This window comes from Camelina sativa, chromosome 4 (assembly GCF_030686135.1).
Source record: "Camelina sativa cultivar CO46 ecotype springtype chromosome 4, ASM3068613v1".
NCBI classification, from domain to species: domain Eukaryota; kingdom Viridiplantae; phylum Streptophyta; class Magnoliopsida; order Brassicales; family Brassicaceae; genus Camelina; species Camelina sativa.
In genome coordinates this window covers 5,092,628-5,115,305 of record NC_141883.1, presented here as the reverse complement: position 1 = coordinate 5,115,305, position 22,678 = coordinate 5,092,628, and the positions used below count along the sequence as shown (strand labels likewise).

The window sequence follows — 22,678 nt, the reverse complement described above, 5'->3', positions numbered from 1 at the left end:
GAACCATTTGAATATGAAGGCCACAAACATCCCTTGTTCCTAGCTTCAGAGCTAGAGAAAAAGGTACGGTGTCAAACATGCAAAGGAAAAAGCTATTCAAAGTTATATTGCATGGAGTGCGATTATGTTATATGTTTTCGATGCGTTACCTTCCCATACAAGGTAAGATACAAGCATGACAGTCATTTTCTTAGGATATGCGATGGAAAAAAGGCAAGTGATGAACCGGACTGGTGCGAGGTTTGCGAAGGCAAAATAGAAGAAGTAAAAGAAAGAGAGTCGCCGTGGGACGAAAGAAAAGAAATGCGGTATTATAAATGCAGTGACTGTCGCACCACTCTTCATGTTGAATGTTTACTTGGGAGAGATATGTACATGAGGCCTGGTTTTAGTGTGAAAGATTACATTTCTTTTTCTAAGCATTCACTAGGAAGTGAGGGTTCGAAATGGACAGATGTTAGAATTCTTCTCAACAGTTCGCTCTCTCGACCAATATGCACTGGATGTATGCGCCGTTGTCCATTCCCAATAGTTTTCAAAGGCTACAACACAATCTTTTGTTCATGGGATTGTATTGGATATGGCGACGTGGTGACCGGGCTGCCAACGAGTTATCCTTTTTTCTCTATCACAGAAGTGGACTTAAACTGAAATATGCTGGTATTTCACTTTTGTAATCATTGTTTAATAAATTATTTAGTTACAAACTTACAATGATAGAGAGCTTATTACAATGAGCCGATGAAGTTTGATCTATGGCATAGTGAAGTGACCGGAGTTGCATAGAAACATCTCTGAATCACTTTGCAGATCTCAAGCCCGGCCCGTTTAAGGCCCAAAAAACCTTATATATTAACGTCATCGTTTTTTCTGTTTCGCACTTGTATAATCAATCAAACCTTTCAAGTTTCAATCCTGTTTTAAAATCTTGGTTGTTTCGCGTGTGAATCATCTTTTCAGGGTTTTAGGTTACGGGGTTTTAGAGTCTTTGTCTCAAACTTTATTCAATTGAAAGTAACGACTTGTATAAGATTCAGAGAGCTTATGACAATGATCCGTTAAAGTCTCAATCTTTGCAGGGTCATGAACCATGGCAGCGACCGGAGTTGCTTCTGTATTTGGCCGTATCTTGAAACAAGATAAAACCCACAAGCGTGTTATCCCCACCCGACCCAAATTTACAGTGACCCGTCAAATCATTGAGCACCTCGAAGGCGGCAGTGTATCTAAAGCTGTCTCTGTTCTCTTTGCCTCTCCGGAGCCAGTTTCGTACTGGCTATACGAGCGTCTTCTCCGTTGCTGTTCCTCGAAGTCACTAGTTGTGCAAGCCCGTAAGGTCCAATCCCATTTAGTAACTTTCTCTCCGTTGCCTCCGGTTTTCTTATTGAATAGAGCTATTGAGGCTTATGGGAAATGTGGGTGTGTGGATGATGCACGCGAACTGTTTGAGCAAATGCCTGAACGAGATGGTGGGTCTTGGAACGCTGTGATTACTGCTTGTGCGCTTAACGGTGTCTCGGATGAGGTGTTTCGTACGTTTCGTAGGATGAATAGGGATGGAGTACGAGCTACAGAGACTTCTTTTGCTGGTGTGTTTAAGTCTTGTGGTTTAGTCTTGGACCTGAGATTATTAAGGCAGCTTCATTGTTCTGTTGTGAAGTATGGGTATTCGGGTAATGTAGATTTGGAGACTTCGGTTGTTGATGTTTACGGGAAGTGTGGAGTTATGAGTGATGCGAGGAGAGTGTTTGATGAGATTGAGAACCCTAGTGATGTTTCATGGAATGTGATTGTGCGGCGGTATCTAGAGATGGGTTTTAATGATGAGGCAGTGGGGATGTTCTTTAAGATGCTAGAGTTGAATGTTCGACCTTTGAATCATACGGTTTCTAGTGTTATGTTAGCTTGTTCAAGATCCTTGGCCCTTGAGGTGGGGAAGGTAATACACGCCATTGCTGTCAAAATTTGTGTTGTGGAAGATACAGTTGTTTCTACTTCTATCTTTGATATGTATGTGAAATGTGACAGATTGGAGAGTGCTCGCAGAGCATTTGACCAAACCAAATCTAAAGATTTGAAATCTTGGACTTCGGCAATGTCGGGATATGCAATGAGTGGTTTAACTAGAGAGGCAAGAGAGCTCTTTGATCTGATGCCTGAACGGAATATAATCTCATGGAACGCAATGTTGGGTGGATATGGACGTGCTCATGAATGGGATGAGGCACTGGATTTTCTCACTTTGATGCGCAAGGAGATTGAAGATATTGATAATGTCACTCTTGTCTGGATGCTAAATGTCTGCTCAGGTTTATCAGATGTTCAAATGGGGAAGCAAGCTCATGCTTTTATCTACCGACATGGATATGATGTGAATGTAATTGTAGCCAATGCACTTCTTGATATGTACGGAAAATGTGGTGCCTTGCAGAGTGCCAATATTTGGTTCCGACAAATGAGTGAACTAAGGGATGAGGTTTCATGGAATGCTTTATTGACTGGTGTAGCTCAAGTTGGCAGGAGTGAACAAGCCTTATCTTTCTTTGAAGGAATGCAAGTGGAGGCCAAACCTAGTAAATACACACTCGCAACGCTCTTAGCAGGTTGTGCAAACATTCCTGCTTTAAATATAGGCAAAGCAATCCACGGGTTCCTAATCAGAAATGGCTATGATATTGACGTTGTTATACGGGGTGCTATGGTTGACATGTATTCCAAATGCCGATGTTTCGACTATGCTATTGACGTATTCAAAGAGGCAGCTACACGGGACTTGATCCTGTGGAACTCTATTATCCGTGGATGTTGTCGTAATGGAAGAAGCAAGGAGGTCTTTGAGTTGTTTATGCTTTTGGAAGATCAAGGAGTTAAGCCTGACCATGTCACCTTTTTGGGAATCTTACAAGCTTGCATACGTGAAGGTCATGTCGAACTCGGTTTTCAATATTTCAGTTCTATGAGCACCAAATACCATATATCACCACAGGTTGAGCATTATGATTGTATGATTGAACTCTACTGCAAGTATGGATGTTTGCATCAGCTCGAAGAATTTCTCCTCTTGATGCCTTTTGATCCACCTATGCAAATGCTGACAAGGATATATGATGCTTGCCAAAGATACGGCTGGAAAAAATGTGGAGCATGGGCTGCTAAACGGCTCGATGAATGATCATCACCTTCAGTTAACATGTATGACTCAAACAAAGAAATTGTGTACTGCAGTCATGTCGGACCATATGTATTCAGAAGGATTGCAGACAAATCCGGTGTCTTTTGAAGACCAGGAAGAGCAACGGGAAGAAAGCAGTTGAATTAGGACGTGGACGGATTAGAGAGACATCATTAGTCTATCCGGAGTCCGGACTCTCTAAATCATTTGTTTCTTCAGAAGGTAATTACAAATTCTCAACTCTTCTTTTTCTATTGCTTTTCATGGGCTTCTATATGAATGTGTGTGCACCTCCAGTTCTCATGGTAGCGTTCTCATGGTAGTAATGAGGAAGCGTCTGAACCTGATTTGAATACTTTCTTATAATAGGATGAACTTTGTTTTCTTTGTCGGTGAAACTAGACTTTAATACTTTCTTGAACCTGATTTTCACGAATATCAGTATCTACTGTGACAAGACTTTCTGCATTTGAACTCGTGCCTCAATGTTTGTGTCTTGATTTGAGGCTAATGGATCTTGGTTGAAGATGGTATTAAAGATATCTGCTAAAGAATGCGCAGAAGTGGTTTCAATCTGTCAGTTTTGCTTCTCAAATTCATTAATTTGTATTAGTTGAAATCAGGTGAAAGGATTTGTCTTTACCCCAAAACAAGCCAGAGCAATAGAGCTCTGAGTCTTTTCGCTTTGAATGCCTTAGACCCCAGATATGGTAAGCTTTCAAGTCTTCTGTATGGTACATATGGTATTTGATGCTGCTATATTCATGGTCAAAAGTTAGATGGAAGTTTGATGTTTGAGGTTATAAAATTTTTGTGATCAGTGATCAGATGTGTCCAAGCAAGTTCTTCTGCATTTCCTTGATGAAGCAACAGCTACAAGCTTACGATTTGGCTTCCATACATAAGGTAAAGTTATTCACACTCATGCAAATAGAGTGTAAATATTGCAGCTTGATCTCGACTTTTCGCATTTTTGTGACCAATTTAACACCATTTTTTGTTTTCTTAATCTCTGTTTCTAATTTCAGTCTTGAGATTTAAAGAATTCAGATGTGTATACAAAGCGCTCTGGACGTTGAGAGCTTCATATTGATTTTCAATTGTATTTAGGAATTTGATATTGGTTTAGTTTGCTATTCAAGATTGATATCAAATATCAAAATGTATATATTTACACAAATTTATATAAATATACAAGTAGAAGAATTAGAATTGAACCTGAATAAAAAGTTTAAACCGTTTTTTCTCCGTTCTCTCTCCAGAAGCAACTCTTCAGAAACCTTCCATATTCCTCCCCTTTCCGGCCGGCGCTGGCTTCTCCGGCGTCGGTCGGCTCTTTATTCTTTGCTTTTCCTTATTTGCATAGTTTTTGATTTCCAATAATACTCGCCAATGATTTCCAAAACTGTTTGGTTGATTTTAATCATCCGTTTACTTGCCCTTCTCTCCCTTTGTGAGAGTTTCTTTCCGACTACAATCCGGCCAGATCATCGGAGCAGTGGCGGTGATTTTCCGCTGAATTTTGTTTCAAGCGGTTTTCGTTGGTTCACGATTGAAAGAGATCCTCATCACCATCGTCAGATTTTTAACTCCGACGCAATCAAATCGAGGAACGGCTTTCAGTTCCAGATCTGGGATCCAGGCGGAACAAATTTTGGGGTAGAAGATTGCGATATGAATAACCGATTAAATTGCATCACTAACACTCGACTGCTTCTTCTCGGTGGGTAAGACCTTGTTTCTCCAATTATTGAAGAAGTTGACAAAAGTTGGTGATGGTGATATTATCTCCATCCTCTGGTCCGAAACTTCCACTTCATCGTCTATTTATTTGAGTTTTAGAGAAATTGGTTTCAAAATTAAGAAAATTACTCTTCTTGATGATGATGGTGGTGATTTCTTTTACCGGTCGGAAACTCTCCCTCTGTCGAGAAAAATCCAACATTTTTTTTTATCTCTGGTATAATCTGAGACATGAACCATTCATCTTACATGATTGGTATTCTCTCTTTATTCGGATAAACCAGATTCAAGAGATTAGCTTTTTGTCTCGATAACATCGTCGATGAGAATGAGAGATATAGGGATTCGATGACATCTTACCTTTGCTTTATTCCGTTAAAAACCTTTTCAAATTTATTCCGGTGGCATCAGAGACATACATGGGTAAGAGGACTACATCTTCCAAAGGATTTCAAAGGAATCTTGGTTACTATGTACAGACAGTGGTGTTCTGATTGGCAAATATGGCATGCTCTATCAACCTTCAGAAGACAGATTTCAGATTCGTTTCAAGCAACAATTCAGTTTTTCCTATCAACTAAAGTTATGCCAAAAGCATTTTGGAGTCTCAGCTATATGCTGTTAGCCAATAAAAAGTATGTGAAAGGGAGACATAACAGATCATATCTGTTAGCCTATAAGTATAAAGAGAGCATGGTTATCCTCCACTCTTTCATCGAAATTGTAATAATTTACTATATTTGCGTAAACGGTTGTTTTGAATCGATTCTGTATTTTGTAAACATTTTCTGATATCAATATATGTTGATTTGCGGAAAAAAAAAAAATACAAGTAGAAGAACACCATGGGCCATATTATTTGAATCGTTCGAATGTTGGCCTGGTTCCCCTCCTAAACCACGTTAGCCTCATGAGGAGGCGGTTGAAGCCGCAGTTGAGCCTCAACCAGAGACGTGGGAATGGGAATGGTTCCCTCCGCAGCAGCATTGGTTCCATCCAAAGCATCTACACATGCTTGCAACACCAAGTTACTACTGTCCCCTTGGGAATGGTTCCCTCCCCATCCACATGTTTGCAACTTAGGTGATTTTAATTTTGACTATAAACTCCACTGTTACGTAACGTTTTAAATAATACATCTGTCACATAAATTAACATTTATCATTACCATGTTTTCACAATTTTGATTAAGCGTAACCTTCTTTATCCTTTCGCAATGAAATAACACTATTGCATATAAAATAATTAAGGAATAATATTATGTCGACTAGTCTGGCCGTCATCGCCGTTATCGTGACATAAATATTGCCAAGTGACATATACATACTAACCATTTCTTTTGGACTAATGCTATTTATAAAATATGGTCCTACTATATATATTATGGATCCCTATACCAAGTCATTCTAATCTCAGTTGTTGTCCACCACGTATTACGTATACGCACTTACGCAGAAATATAAAACCTTATCTGTTTGGTGATTAGTATTATTCTTTCGCCTTGCTTTTAGTTCTTCTAAACTAGATTTGATTAATGATAAAATAATACGAATTAGTATTTGTGATCAAAAATATACATTCAATCGATATGTTTTGTGGGTTATTAGTGTTGCATAATATTCACATTCTTATAAGATTTCTAAACCATCTAATTACGCTGATCAAAAACATTCGCATCGGGAAGCATGAGAAGTCTTGGGAGTCTTTCATAATCGGTCAATTCTACTCTGACCCTCCATCTCAGGGTACAATTCACACCATTGTCAATGGCATATGGAGCAACAAATTCCGAGATATCTCAGTCTCAAAACTTGAAGGTAACGCTTTTCTCTTTAGAATACCGAATTTTCAGACACGGTCTAGAGTTCTAAACCAAAAACTCTGGAGCATCGACGGTCAGACAATGTTCGTTGCAAATTGGAAGCCTGGTTTCATTACAGTTAAGCCAGAACTAGCGTCGGTCCCAATATGGTTAGAACTGCGTAATGTCCCTTTGCAATTTTTCAACGACGATGGTTTGGAGCATATTGCAAGCCTTGTTGGAGACCCAAAATGCCTCCATCCCTCGACGGCAAACAAGACAAACCTAGAAGTGGCAAAGGTCTTCACTGTTATTGATCCTCGTAAACCATTGCCAGAAGCCGTCAATATCAAATTTCAATCAGGTGAAATTAAAAGGGTTCTAGTTTCTAGTCCTTGGATGCCACCAGTTTGTGGACACTGTAAGGAGATAGGACACAGCAAGATGGCCCATGTCTCTTGTTCAGGCTGCAGCTCAACTGCACACACGATCGTAATGTGTCCCAGGGAAAAAAAGAAGAAAAAGACATTAACTTATCGGGTCAAGCAGAACAAGTCTCCTAACTCTAACAGTCCTCCAGTGGTTCCTGATAAGGCTTATCTTTTAGAAAAATAAAAAGGCGTGCTGCCTTCTTCAAACACGACATTCAAGGATCCTAAGACAGTTGGTGATTATAGCGGTTTAGGTGATGCTAGTACCTCTGCAGGAGTCTCTGGTGCAGATGCAGATTCCTCGGATGTCTCCTCTAGTGACTACAATGGGAGCGAGCCCTATGAGAACAGTGAGTTGGAGCAAGATGACTTTGAGTTCACTACTGTGGTGTCGGCTAGGCAGCGCAAGCGTGAACGAGGCAAGAGCCTCAGAATCAACTATTTTTTATGTGTATAGACATTTTTTGTTGGAATGTCCGAGGCTTTAATAAGCTATCTCACCGGACCGGTTTTAAGAAATGACTTCGAAGAAATAAGCCTCTTTTTGGTAGTTTGATCGAGACTCATGTACAGCGGCCCAAGTGTGGCAAGTTTATCAATAGTTTAATGTCGTGATGGCAATATGAGGAGAATTACGACTTCTCAGCTCTGGCAAGGATTTGGGTCCTGTGGCACCCTAGTGTCAAGGTCTCCATTTTGTCAAAATCTCTCCAAATGGTAACATGTGAGGTTACTCTTCCTAGCTCAGCTGTTTCTATGGTTGTTTCTTTTGTCTACGCTTCAAATGAGGTAGTGGAAAGACTTGCTCTTTGGGATGAAATTTCAAACTTTTCTGTGAACCCAGCAGTCCAAGGTAAACCCTGGTCAGTTCTTGGCGACTTTAACCAAACCCTTCATCCTAGCGAGCATTCAAGATCTGATGGTTTCTCGGTTGATAGAGCGACTTCAGTCTTCAGAAAATGTCTTCTTAATGCTTCCCTACATGACCTTACTTTAAGAGGCTGCTCTTACACCTGGTGGAACAAAAGAAAACAAGACCCGGTTGCAAAAAAACTAGACAGAGCTCTAGTAAATGATCTTTGGGCTACACATTTTCCATCTTCTTTTGCATTTTTTGGGGAGCCAGATTTCTCGGATCATGCTTGTTCTTCTATCACTCTCTTTGTTGATTGTCAGAGGCAGAAGAGACCTTTCAAGCTTTTCACTTTCCTTCTTCAGGACCATCGTTTTATCGAGCTTATCTGTCAGAATTGGTTTTCTCTCAATATTCAGGGTTCTGAGATGTTCCGTATCTCACAAAAGCTAAGAGCTCTGAAAAAAATCATTCGGGACTTCAGTAGAGAAAATTTTTCGGGCATTGAGCTTAGAGTCAAAGAAGCACACGAGATAGTGATTCAGCACCAAGCCACCTTACTTTCAAATCCCTCATCTTCTAATGCTGAAATCCTCATCGAAGCTGAGAGAATATGGCAGTTCCTGGTCATTGCGGAGGAGAAGTACCTAAGCCAGAGAGCAGGTATAACCTGGTTGCGAGATGGAGACTATAACTCTGCGTATTTTCACAAGATGGTAAACTCAAGAAAAGCGATAAACCACATCCACTTTTTGGAAAACGCAAACGGTGAAAGAATCGATTCCCCTCAGGGCATCCAAGACATCTGTGTGGATTACTTTTCAGACCTCCTAGGAAGTGCCGTTTCACCTGCCTCATTCACACAGGAAGACATCACAAACCTCCTGGACTTCGGATGCTCAGTTGATCAACAAAACCAAATGGTAAAGCAATTCTCCTCGGAAGAGATCAAAGAGGCTTTTTGCTCTTTGCCAAAAAATAAATCTAGCGGACCAGATGGATATCCAGCAGAATTCTTTATAAATTGTTGGAGTGTTGTCGGGGGAGAGGTTATCTCAGCAGTCACAAAATTCTTTTCTTCAGGAAAACTCCTCAAGCAATGGAATGCGACCTCGTTGGTCCTGATCCAAAGATCCCGAATGGGTCGAAACCATCAGAGTTCAGACCAATTTCCTGTTTAAACACTCTCTATAAGGTCATTTCAAAGCTCATCGCAAACAGGCTCAAGGTTTTACTCCCGGATGTCATTTCCCCCTGCCAATCTGCCTTCATCAAAGGGAGAAACCTCTCGGAGAATGTGTTGCTTGCCACAGAAATAGTTCACGGCTATAACAGGAAAAATGTAGACCCTCGCGGCATGCTAAAGTTCGACCTGAGGAAAGCCTTCGATTCGGTTAGATGGGACTTCATTTTATCAGTTCTAAAGGGTATCAATCTGCCGGAAATCTTTATTAGTTGGATCGAGGAATGCATCACCACTCCGTCTTTCTCTGTGTCGCTATAAATGGAGTCTCTGGAGGTTTCTTCAAGAGTAAGAGAGGCCTAAGGCAAGGTGACCCCATGTCACCCTATCTTTTTGTTCTTGCAATGGAAGTGTTCTCAAAGCTCCTTTCATCAAGATACTCCTCAGGCTATATCTTTCATCATCCGAAAACATCAGAACTTAACATCACTCATCTGATGTTTGCGGACGATGTGATGGTTTTCTTCGATGGAGGCAGCTCTTCTTTACACGGTATAAATGAGACGCTCGATGATTTTGCTGGTTGGTCTGGGCTTAACATGAATGTAGACAAGACTGAGTTGTTCCTCGCGGGAGTGACTGAAGCCGAGGAATCAACGATTGCTCAATACGGCTTCCCTCAAGCTTCATTGCCTATAAGGTACTTAGGGCTACCCCTAATGAGTCGCAAAATCAAAACCGCCGAATATGCCCCTCTTGTGGAGAAACTCAAGAGTAAATTCACCCTCTGGTCTGTGAAGACTCTATCTTTTGCAGGGCGGCTCCAACTGCTAGCTTCAGTATTTCTGGCATTGTTGTTTTCTGGATTTCTACATTCAGGCTCCCGAAAGGTTGTATCAAAGAAATAGAGTCTTTGTGCTCTCGTTTCCTTTGGTCTGGAGGTATCGAAAATCCTCACAAAGCAAAAGTAGCTTGGTCTCAAGTTTGCTTGCCAAAGGATGAAGGTGGCCTTGGTTTCAGAAGTTTTTCCGACTAGAACATAACTCTCAATCTCAAGCTCATTTGGTTGTTATTCTCAAACAGTCGGTCCCTTTGGGTTAAATGGCACAGGCACCACCACCTCCCAGGATCCGTAAACGGCCCTATAGCAGCATTTTGGTCTATAAAAGAAGGCATAAATGACACCATGAACTGGAGATCTCTTTTACGACTTAGACCGATTGTAGAGAGATTCCTTAAGTGCTCTATTGGTAACGGTTTATCTGCTAGTTTCTGGCATGATTCCTGGAGTCCGTTTGGCCCCCTAATAAAGCTTTTGGGAGATGAAGGTCCCAGAAACCTGTGTATCCCAATAGCAGCCACGGTAGCCGATGCCGTCGAAGGAGCCACCTGGCGACTACCTTCCCCAAGATCTCAAGAAGCCCTTGACCTGCATACCTATCTCACTACAATAACACTCCCGCTGCACCCTGACCTTGAAGACTCCTACGGTTGGATAGTCAACAACATCGACTGCAACGACTTCTCTTCTTCAAGGACGTGGGAGGCTCTAAGACAGAGAGAACCTAAAAAAGACTGGTCACCTGTGATCTGGTTTAAAGGTGCTACCCCGAGGAATTCTTTCCACATGTGGGTATCTCATCTGAACAGACTCCCCACTCGCTCTCGGATGATCTCCTGGGGTCTGCAGGTTTCTCCACTTTGTTGCTTATGTGCAACGAGTGATGAGACTCGAGACCACCTCCTGCTTACTTGTAACTTCAGCGAATCAATTTGGAACCTTGTGTAGTCCAGACTAAGACTTACTCCACTTCAATTTCGAGATTGGGAAAGTATTCTCTCCTGGATCAAGCTCAGCACGACCTCTTCTCCGTCGGTGCTCCGGAAAATTGTCTCTCAAGCCACCATCTACGCTATCTGGAAGCAGAGAAACAATGTTCTCCATCATTCTCAAGTCATCCCACCAGCTGTTGTTTTCAAGACCATCAACCGAGAGATCATCAACACCATCCATGCTAGAAACCATCGCAGGAAATTCAAGAAGCTGTTGAGTCTCTGGATTATCTGAAGTTTGCATCAACCAGTTCAAGCTTTTCACTCTAACTTTGCTTCCTTATTTTTTATTTTATTTTTGCCAAGAAACCTAAAGCTGGGTACTCATTTATAAAACCAAAACTTTTCATTTTATATGATATTTACTCACTTAGCAAAAAAAAAAAAATTCCATCAAATTACAAGAAGAAAACAACTTTTGTCGTCGTCTATTGCATTATTGTTATGTTCATCAAAATCATCTTATAAAGTAGTAGACTCAACATGTACTATATACGTTGAAATTTTCGTGTATCAATGATTGATGAGAAATACTATAAACTTTTTAACTCCAAACAAGTGATATTTTTAGTCAACCAAAAGACAAGAGCACTTCTACGCCATTTCTCGTGTGTCTTGTATATCAAATAAATTAACTCATATAGTTTTCTATCTAAGCCCTATCTAAAACTTTGAAGAAGCCAAACATGTACACTTACACGTGGTGCACGTATACCCGACCGTGACCTTTTTATTTCTCTTGTTTATTAGCTTACGGACGTATTAAAAGTTCATCAAATGATTAGATGCTCTCATTAGTTTTATATTATTTAAACTAATCTGTTTGTTATGCATAATGAGATCATAAGTTTTGTTAGCCATATCCTAAAAGCATATTCTTCTTCCCAGTTTTATAACGAAGTGGTCAGTATTCTTTTGGCATTTTATATGCAGTCTAAATTAATTAGTCCAATTCTTATAATTATCTAAATTAGCTATAGATAACGTTAACAATTCAATTTTTCTTAAAAATGATGCAATCAACAGGACAATAATATTTTATGTAGCCTTTGTAATTAAATAAAGCATATAGAATTATGAAAAATTACATTTTTGTTATAAACTAGAGAAATCAAAGGAGGTTTTCTCTTGTCTTATTAATGAATCAATTGAATGTTACATATATATATAGGTTATAGAAAAACCCTTAGTACAAACCGACTTAGAAAAAGAAATAGGTAAAAGGTCTTCGGCCATGAGCCGTAAACACTAGGACGTGTATGGGCCTATGGACCGGTTATGGAAATCCACCATTCATGTTTTACAACACTCTCCCTTGGATGACATAACCGTGCAAATGCTAGGAAGAATCTCTGTAATGCGTTTGGGGGTGTTGCCTCGTTAAAACCTTACCAGGAAAACCTATTGGGACAAAACCATGGTGAAGGAAAAAGAGTACATCACACATTACTCCCCCTGTTCCAAGCATCCCTAGAAGTCCTTAAGTCTCCACATTCCAATCTGGTGTGTGAGCTTCTTGAATGTTGATGTCGATGGTGACTTGGTGAAGAGATCGGCTGAATTGTCGCAAGACGGAACTTGTACCACTCGAACTTCTCCGGCCTTTTGTAGTTCATGTGTGAAGAAGAACTTGGGTAGGATATGCTTTGTCTGATCTCCCTTGATATAACCTTCCTTGAGTTGTGCGATGCAGGCCGTATTGTCTTCATATATAATAGTCGCTTCCTCGTCATCGGCCATTCCACAATCTGATCGGATGTGTTGAGTCATCGACCTCAACCACACAGCTTCATGCATAGCTAGGATTTCGGCATGATTAGATGATGTGGCCGCGATGGTCTGTTTCATCGAACGCCATGAAATTGTTGTACCACCGTGTGTAAACACGTAGCCGGTTTGAGACCTTGCATTATGTGGATCTGATAGATAACCTGCATCAGCATAACCAACTAAATCTTCTTTGTTATAGTTAGTATAATATAAACCCAAATCTAACGTTCCTTGTAGGTAACATAATACATGCTTAATACCGTCCCAGTGCCTTTGGGTTGGACAAGAGCTAAATCTAGCTAGGAGGTTCATGGCAAAACATATGTCTGGTCTAGTGTGGCTAGCCAAGAACATTAACGCTCCTATAACACTGAGGTATGACACTTCTGGACCGAGAATCTCTTCATCGTCCTTCTTTGGACCGAATGGATCTTTATCCAAATCAAGGCTTCTTACAACCATTGGGCTAGTCAATGGGTGAGCTTGGTCCATATTAAACCTCTTGAGTACCTTTTCAGTATATGCCATTTGATGCACAAGGATTCCAACATTTATGTACTCAAGCTGCAACCCCAAACAGAACTTAGTCTTACCTAGATCTTTCATTTCAAACTCTTTCTTGAGATATTCAACTGTTTGGGATATTCAAATCATCCACATATACTGTTATGATCACAAACCCTTTGTTTGCAAACATCTTGATAAAAATACATGGACTGATGGGGTCATTCTTATAGCCGTCTTTGGCTAGGTACTCACTTAGTCTATTGTACCACATTCGCCCACTTTGTTTCAGTCCATAAAGGGATTTGTCTAGCCTTATGCAGTATTGTTCTCGAGAACCACTCTTATCTTTGAGCTCAATACCCTCTGATAATCTCATATAAATTTCATTTTCCAGTAGACCATATAAGTATGTGTTTACAACATCCATTAACCGCAAATCCAATTTTTCTTTTATAACCAGACTTAGCAAATATCTAAAAGTCGTTGCATCCATCACATGGGAGTATGTCTCCTCATAATCTATTCGTGGTCTTTGAGAGAATCTTTGTGCTACAAGTCGTGCCTTATATCTCACGATTTCATTATTCTCATTTCTCTTTCTTACAAAGACCCACTTGTGTCCAATTGGCTTTATATCGAATGGTGTCCTTAAGATCGGACCAAACACATTCATCTTCTTTAAAGAGTTTAACTCCACGTCAATGGCTTCTTTCCATTTTAACCAATATTTACTTTGAGTGAACTTTAATATAGACGTAGGTTCATGATCCTCATTTATCTCAAGTGCTACCTTGTATGCAAATATTTCATCAATGTCGACATCTTTTCGGTTCCATTTTATTCCAGACATGATATAATTGATTGAGATCTCATTATTATCAAAACCTTCAGGTCCTTGAGGTTCAGCGTCCCAAACCTCATTCGGTGCCTTAGGATTTGCCGCGGCCATGTCTATAATTTCCTTAACCTCGGTCTGCTTTGCACCTTTCTTAGACTTCTGAGGGTTCTTATCTTTGGAACATAATGGTCTACCACGTTTCAAACGGGCTTTAGACTCTGTAGCAACTTGATTATTGTGTTACTTCTGAACATCAATACGTACTGGTGCATTACAAGCTGGTATGTACGATTTTGTTACTCTCTTTGGGTCAGCAAAAGAATCTGGCAATTGAATAGCTAGCTATTGCAAATGTATAATCTTTTGGACATCTGCATCACAGGCTAGAGTCCGAGGATCTTGCCAATTTAAGGATGTTTGATTCCATGATATCTCTTTAACCAGCTTGTTATTCTCTCCACCCAACATAGGAAATTCGGATTCAGCAAACTGACAATCCGTGTATCTAGCCTTAAATAAATCACCGGTAGTTGGCTCAAGATACTTAATAATGGTGGGAGAATCATATCCAACATATCTTCCCATCCTCTTTTGAGGTCCCATCTTTATTCTCTGTGATGATGCAATCGGTACATAAACGGCACACCCGAATGTCTTTAGATGGGATATGTCTGGCTCATGACCCGTTAATAATTGGGATGACGAATATTTATTCTTTATTCTCACTAGATGGCCTGATGCGTATAATTTCTGTTGCATGTAATACTGCGTGTCCCCAAGCCAACACAGGAAGCTTCGACCTCAGGAGTAATGGTCGAGCAATCAATTGTATTTGTTTAATGAAGGATTCAGCTAATCCATTCTGTGTATGTATATGTGCCACAAGATATTCCACACTTCCCCCCATGGACATACAATAATCATTAAACGCTTGGGATGTAAATTCACCAGCATTATCTAGACGTATAATCTTAAGTGGAAAATCTCTTTAGTTACTTTGACTGGTGATGGCCTTATAAATGAGTTTCCCTTGTGTACATGCTACACACATGAGATTTTTTAGGAATAACTCTTCTCTCTTTTAGAGTGTGCCCATTAGAATTCATAATTAGCTTACGCATCATGTTAGAACCCGGATGGCCAAGCCGGTCATGCCATAAAGTGCATTGTTCATTGAACATTTTATTCATTGAACATTTTATTCATTGCCAAATTAGCCTTTATCATATTAATCTTAGCATGGTAAAAACAAGTAAATAATGCGGGTATAGTCTCTAGGATTTTCTTAGATCCTTGGGTGATTTCAATAAAGCATAGGAACTCTTGGTTTCCTTCACCCTTAGTTTCAACATGTAGACCATTCAAATGAATGTCTTTTAGACTTAATAAGCTCCTTTTGAGCTGGGTGAATATAAGGCATCGCTTAGTTCAAGATGTGTGTCTGGCCGTAGCCTTCAATTAAACTTGTTATACCCGCTATTGTGCTAATATTGGCATTTTTCAAAATGAGATTACGCAAAATATCTCTTATCATTCAAAATTGTGTGGCTTGATCCACTATCCACCACAATTATATTCTTGTCCTTAGCCATTTCTCAATATGGACAAGAATTTATGTTTTAGCCATAAAAGCATAACAAATGCATATTTAAAGGTAATAATATTATTGAATTTAAACCAAACAATAATCCAAAATCATAAGCCAATCAAATGCAAAGCATGAAACATAAAATTAAATCAAGACCACATTTGAGTTTAATTATCCTTTCTCAAGCAATCAGAAGTTTCATAATCCAGTAGGTCATCCTTCTCATGGTCGAAATCACCTTCACCATCGAGATGAACCATGTTAGCTTTTGGATTCGTTTTCAAATTCTCTTGATAGAGATCAACAAGGTGCTTAGGAGTTCTGCATGTCTTTATCCAGTGGTTATCCATACCACATCTATGGCAAGTGGACTTGGTCTTATGTTGCGGTTTAAATATATCGCGGCCTCTACCCCGACCTCGGCCAAAGCCGAATCGGTTTCCACGGCCTTGACCACCAAAATTGTGTCCTTCGTAACTCCCACGACCAGGACCACCACGTCCACTTCTCCCACAGCCACGGCCAAACCGGTCCATGCGGACATAGTTAGACTCTTTAGTCTCTTTCGGCTCTTTAGGCTCTTTAGGATTTTCTTTGCCATGTCAACCTTGTGAGCTTCCAGTAATGGAGCTGTACCCGGAGGTCTCAAAGCACTATTCATTATCAATATCTCATTTTTCTGCTCAGCAAGCAACAAACAATAGATGAGGCTTGCAAACGTCTTAAACCCCTTTTCATGATATTGTTGTTGAAGCAGTACGTTATTGGAGTGAAAGGTAGAGAATGTCTTCTCTAGCAAGTCCTCCTCAGTCACCTCGGTACCACATAACTTTAGGATTGAGACTATCTTAAATAGCTCTGAGTTATACTCATCCACGGATTTAAAATCCTGGATCCTTAAGTTTTTCCAATCAAATTGAGCCTTTGGTAGGAGCACCGTCTTTTGGTGTCCGTATCTGTTTTTCAACGCTGTCCAAAGGTCAAAAGGATCTTCAATAGTGAGGTACAGGTTTTTGAGACTCTAAGCAAGGTGATGGCGAATATGCATTATTGCCTTGTACTTGTTCTTTTCAGAACAATCATTATCATCCTCAATGCACTCACAAAGATCCTTTGATTTTAGATTGATCTTAGTGTCCAATGCCCATTGCAAGTAATTATCTCCAGAAACATTAAGGGCAGCATAGGAGAGGTTGTTGAGCTTTGCCATCTATAAAATAGAAAAACATGCATCCGATTAGCATGCGGTATTTAAGACCGAACCATGCAACAATTTAGGTCATGCGGTATTTGAGACCGAACCATGCCAATCACTTAGGGCCATGCGGTATTTGAGACCGAACCATGCCATGCTTATTTATACTCAAATTTTCGTGGTTTAACATGCATGAAAATACAATCCTAGACAAATTCTAGTATGAACAGGAAATATGCACAAATTTCAGGTTTTAGCAATTTTTCTTTTTCTTAGATAAAATTTTCTTTTATTAAATTTTCCTTTTTCTTTAAACAGGATAATGACAAATTTTAGGGAGATAATAATTCTCTAGGATTTCCGATTTTAAGATCTAATTTTAGGGTTCTGATTTTAAACAAAACAGCCAAGAACAATCGGATTATACTTAGAACAAAACAGATTAATATTTTCGATTTTAGGTTTCTAGTTCTAACGTTTTCATGCAACAAGCAAACAATCAATATCTACCAAATTTAAACATATCATAATTAGTGTAATTGCAAACAATCTAAGTAATCCTAAACCTCAAACAATCAGATTTTAAAGTTTTAGGGTTTTAGGATTTCAAAGCTTAGGGTTTTGTTTGTTGATTGTTTACTTTTAGATTTTAGGTTCTTATAGGATTTAAGTCCAGATTCGATACATGTGTTCTTATAAGGTTTGATTATTTACCTTATACCGTTTGGGGTTGACTGGAATTGATCCGGGAGCTAAAGACCTCGGATATACCTTGATTTTGATCACGAACCTCGGACTAGTCTCGAACAAAACTTGATCACGAACTGAAGCTTGACCACGAACACAGATTGATCACGAACTAGAACCACCGCCGAGCTACGAACTTGATCCGGTTGAGGGCTTGGACGAACATGGGTTTTATGTGTGGCGGTTTTTAGGGTTTTAGGGTTAGGGAATTTTCTCAGTTGGACTTTAGAACAAGTCGTGATGATAACGTGTTGTAAACTAGAGAAATCGAATGAGGTTTTCTCTTGTCTTATTAATGAATCAATCGAATGTTACATATATATATAGGGCATAGACAAACCCTTAGTACAAACCGACTTAGAAAAGGAAATAGGTAAAAGGCCTTCGGCCATGGGCTGTAAACACTAGTACGTACATGGGCCGTATATGGGTCGGTTATAGAAATCCACCATCCATGTTTTACAACAATTTTCTGTATATTTTAAGATTTCACAGTTAGGAAAAAGAAAACTGTTTTGTAATTGCAGTCAGTTATAAAAAAAAGAATGGTGTTTAGTGTTTTACTTCACAGTTAAATATTTACTGGATATGACTGTTTTGTAATTGCAAAAATCACAAATTAATGTCAATAATATTTCAAGGATTCTTATCTATAATTAAAAAAAAAACCGTCATTTACATTTTAAAAAAAATAGTTTAAATCTGAATATTTGATACATTTTGTATACAGCATTTCTAATCCTATTTGATCTCGTTCTACACTAACCATATTTTATGCACGGCGCTTTCTAATATCACCATTTGAATTTTCATCAACGTAAATGTCAGTTTATATATAAACACTTTGTTTGGTCAAGATATAAATATACTTTATATTTTTAAATTTGAGCATGTATATTTGATTTGATTATTTATGTTAATGTATGAGAACTTGAGAGGTCCAAAATCCCCACCGGCCATGGTGTCAGGCCGGCGATAATGGAGAAAAAAAAGCTTCACGGACCTGTCCACATTATTGTGTTCTTGTATAATAATTAGTTTGATTTGACAATAGTGAATAATAATGTTTTGTTTTCTAAACATTTTAAAGTGATAACGATTGTGATTAATTACTCGTTTCTACGATATATGAGGTGGATTATTTTCGTATTAACGAAAAGACAAAAATGATATAAAAACGAATAAAAACAAGAAAATTTTAGAAAAAAAAAACTCTCAAATTTTTAAACTATTGCTTCACTTTCTTCTATCTATTTTTTTGTACAGTTTTTAACTATTTACGTACTACAAAACTAAATTTTTTTCCCAGTAAATTGTTTTGTACTTCTTTGTGGTATCAGTTGAACTCAACATTTCAAAATTTAGATGATTAACAGTCGAACGATTGCTAACTAAATTGGGTTATTGACAAAAAGTGGAACCAAGATGACACAAAATTTATAATCACAATCAACTTTATAGTCTACTATGATGAATTATGATATTATTAAAATCTATTTCTTGAATCTTATACTAAAAAATGTATAAAAAGATTGAGAAACACCAAAAATTCACAAATATTTGTTTTTTTTTACAAAAGAAATTAAATAAAGTTTAAGGAAATCAAAAAACTATTTTAAAATAATACTTATTTTTATCAAACATTAGGAATCACAAACATAAATTAAATATAGAGAATATCTGATTTTTTTTGTGGAATTTTAGGATACATAACTTTAAACTTAGGAATCTCTTATTTAAAAAAAAAATTTACAGAAAAATTTAGACCAGAATTTTTTTTATTTATTGAGAGAATATGGGAAGAAAAATAAGATGGAAAAATTAATGGAAAGAAAGATCCTAAAAGTGGAAGAGGGTAAGGACAGGCTGGCACTTGTGATTGGTCAGTGACAAATCCAGCTGTAACTCATTCACTAACCTTATCTCTCTTCCTTAGCCGACCGACACGTGATCAATTAGACTCCACCCATGTGACTTTTTATTATCCCTAATCGTCGCGGTTCTGGACAAACCGGCTTATTGGTCTGGTTCGACCCCCTCAATATCTTGTGACTGAAACCTCTCAACCTCAAATCCAATTAGGCGATTGTTAAACCACTCACCCATTTCATTTTTTTGTTTTCAGTTTTTGAAATCATCTATTACATTATTATTTACTGACTAATTAAAAATATTGTAAATGGTAGTATATATTATATGCAAGAGGTATATAATATTGTAAATGGTAGTATATATTGTACTATTTTTAGAATAGAAAATCTAAATGGTAAGACATACCTATCTTAGACGATTTAATATACAGTATGTTAGGATTTTCCCGCAAATGTTACATCATTTTTCTATAAAAGTTTTGTATTTTATAAAAAAAATTAACCTCTGTATAATGTAATCTTAGTGTTTTTCAAGTTAAAAATATGTTAAAACGCCAAAAATAAATAGCAAAAAAATGCGATGATAAAAAAGTTTGTTTTCACTGTGTAATAGTATATTACTTCTATTTTTAGCCACTTAAAAAATATTATATATCATATTAGGTCTCTCTTTTATTAATATTATACAACGTTAAATAACAAAATTACGTGTTAAATTATGACTAAGAGAATACGCACACTCCTCTAATTTCAACACCCGGTAAAAAAAAAAAAAAGTTTTATGTGACGAGAAATGGATTAGATCATACTTGGCTATAGCTATATATATACCTCCAACACAAAAGAAAAACCAAACCAATCATCTCACAAAACCCATCACTCTCTACCAAAAGCTTTAACCTCGGCCGTTCGATCTTTCTCCGACCATGCCGACCAGAAACATAGCCATTGGTGGAGTCCAACAAGAGGTCACTCACCCCGACGCACTTAGAGCGGCGCTCGCTGAGTTTATCTCGACTTTGATCTTTGTCTTCGCCGGCTCAGGCTCCGGAATTGCTTTCAACAAGCTCACTAACAATGGAGCCACCACTCCTTCCGGCCTCGTCGCCGCTGCCTTAGCTCATGCTTTCGGTCTTTTCGTCGCTGTTTCAGTCGGCGCTAACATCTCCGGTGGTCATGTTAACCCCGCTGTTACCTTCGGTGCCTTCGTCGGTGGTAACATCACTCTCCTCCGTGGTATTCTTTACTGGATTGCTCAGCTTCTTGGCTCAGTCGCCGCTTGTTTCCTCCTTAGCTTTGCCACCGGTGGCGAGGTAACTTCACTTACTTGCTCTACTGATTTGGTTTAAAATTTTACCTCACTAAACTATAATCAAATCTAGTACGAATAGGTCTGATCTGAGGTCTTACTCTAATTTGTGTCGAGCAAAAATGCAAATATGTGATTAGTTTTGTAATTATAAAACGAGTCTAATTGTATGAATGTTAATTTTGGTCTTCCGACCATTATTTTTGTGATTTTAGTAGTATTGTCCAAGATAAATAAGTTTACAGTCTGTTTTTGTTTTTTCTGTCTTGTGGTTTGGTTCAAAATTATATTCAATCTGATTTTTGAACTGATTTTATAATTGATTTAATACCCATATTGAATATTCCAACTAATCAAAACTCATCCGTTTGACCTAACTTCTCCGGCAAGTAAATAAACCTAATTAATTAATTTTTTTTTTTCAGGCAATTCCAGCGTTCGGTCTATCTGCTGGAGTGGGATCCTTAAACGGTTTGGTCTTCGAGATCGTGATGACCTTCGGGCTAGTCTACACCGTATACGCCACAGCCGTTGACCCAAAGAACGGTAGTCTCGGAACAATCGCACCAATCGCCATTGGTTTCATCGTTGGAGCTAACATTCTAGCCGGTGGAGCTTTCAGTGGAGCCTCAATGAACCCAGCCGTCGCTTTCGGACCAGCAGTCGTGAGCTGGACATGGACCAACCACTGGGTTTACTGGGCTGGTCCTCTCGTCGGTGGTGGACTCGCCGGACTCATCTACGAGTTCGTCTTCATCAACGGAAACGACCACGAGCAATTGCCCACCACCGATTACTGAAGATGCAGATTCACTGTTTCTTAATTTCATGAATTTTTCGTGATTTGTTTCCTATTTTGTATTGTAATGGGTTTCTGGCCGTTGGATCTTTTAAAATGAATCTTTTGTCTATGTGTATTTGGATTTGTTATTGGAGTTCTAATTTCCTTGGAATGTTCTTGTGCAATTATAAGGTATGAGTGAACCGTAGCTAAACCAGGAAAACCAGGAAACGTGATTAGGAAAAAGAAGATTTTCTCTTTATTTTTAGGCTTTTAGTTAAAGAGCCGTAGCTAATTAGATCAAAACTTTATGAAACATATTGAAAATGGGGTTTTTTTTATAAATGATTTATGATTGATTTCATTTTATTTTAAATCAAAAGTAGTATGTAGTTACCCATATTTATGTTCCGACAAAAGCGTAATCTAGACACAGACAAATGAGTTAGTGGAATGTGTAACTTATTGTAGGTGAACCCATTCACGCAGTTTATGCCAATTTTATAGAATTTAAGTTGGGCAAATCAGAGAGTGTAAATTATTTGGCAATTTTTTAAAATAATTTAAGTTGTATAAAATTACATCCTTACGACTTATATTTGTGATTGATATTTGGCCAAAAAAAAAAAAAAAGAGAAGATAACACTAGCACATACTCGCGCAAACTTTACATAAATACATACTTTGAAACTCACTCGATGTTAACATAAATTTACATGCACTATCATGTTCGCTGGAAATGACAGTATGTGTTAGCTTTAAAAGTTTTATGAATCATATATGTAGTTTATAAATCGTTTTCATTTTCCATATTAATATATTAAAGAGATTTTTTTTTTTTTTATAAAAAGAATCGATTCATCTTTCAATTAAAAGCATAACTCCACAAAGACATGTCATGAGATCTCAATTTGGCGCTTTATTATTATAGCTGAAGCAAAATACCAATCGGAGTTAGCAACGACATGTTTTGATCACTCCATATCGTCCAATCGATATCACAGTATTATTATTTTTCTTCTTCCAACATTTCGGCGGGAATATGTATGGACATTT

At 38.3% G+C, this 22,678-nt stretch overlaps 3 protein-coding genes and 1 pseudogene across 4 annotated transcripts; 3 read left to right on the top strand and 1 right to left on the bottom strand.

Moving 5' to 3' along the window:
* The first annotated feature begins 111 nt into the window (after nucleotides 1–111).
* LOC147945417 (uncharacterized) lies at nucleotides 112–651 on the top strand. Its single transcript, XM_087509243.1, has one exon. It carries the CDS (start codon nucleotides 112–114, stop codon nucleotides 649–651), a length of 540 nt encoding a protein of 179 aa, XP_087365369.1.
* Nucleotides 652–877: 226 nt separating this feature from the next.
* On the top strand, nucleotides 878–4,401 carry LOC104779865 (pentatricopeptide repeat-containing protein At3g26540). Of its 2 annotated transcripts, XM_087509910.1 has the most exons (5): nucleotides 1,804–1,939; nucleotides 2,029–3,394; nucleotides 3,796–3,882; nucleotides 3,994–4,078; nucleotides 4,201–4,401. In XM_087509910.1, the coding sequence occupies exon 2, from the start codon at nucleotides 2,096–2,098 to the stop codon at nucleotides 3,170–3,172; it is 1,077 nt and encodes a 358-aa protein (XP_087366036.1). In that variant the 5' UTR covers nucleotides 1,804–1,939; nucleotides 2,029–2,095; the 3' UTR covers nucleotides 3,173–3,394; nucleotides 3,796–3,882; nucleotides 3,994–4,078; nucleotides 4,201–4,401. The 2 variants fall into 2 exon arrangements, with proteins under 2 accessions (XP_010502581.2, XP_087366036.1); XM_010504279.3 differs by having other exon boundaries at nucleotides 878–3,394.
* An 11,485-nt stretch (nucleotides 4,402–15,886) lies between these two features.
* LOC147945416 (uncharacterized) lies at nucleotides 15,887–16,929 on the bottom strand (annotated as a pseudogene).
* Nucleotides 16,930–20,056: 3,127 nt separating this feature from the next.
* LOC104779864 (aquaporin TIP1-2) lies at nucleotides 20,057–21,794 on the top strand. Its single transcript, XM_010504277.2, has 2 exons — nucleotides 20,057–20,845; nucleotides 21,267–21,794. Exons 1-2 carry the CDS (start codon nucleotides 20,459–20,461, stop codon nucleotides 21,639–21,641), a joined length of 762 nt encoding a protein of 253 aa, XP_010502579.1. The 5' UTR covers nucleotides 20,057–20,458; the 3' UTR covers nucleotides 21,642–21,794.
* Nucleotides 21,795–22,678: the final 884 nt, after the last annotated feature.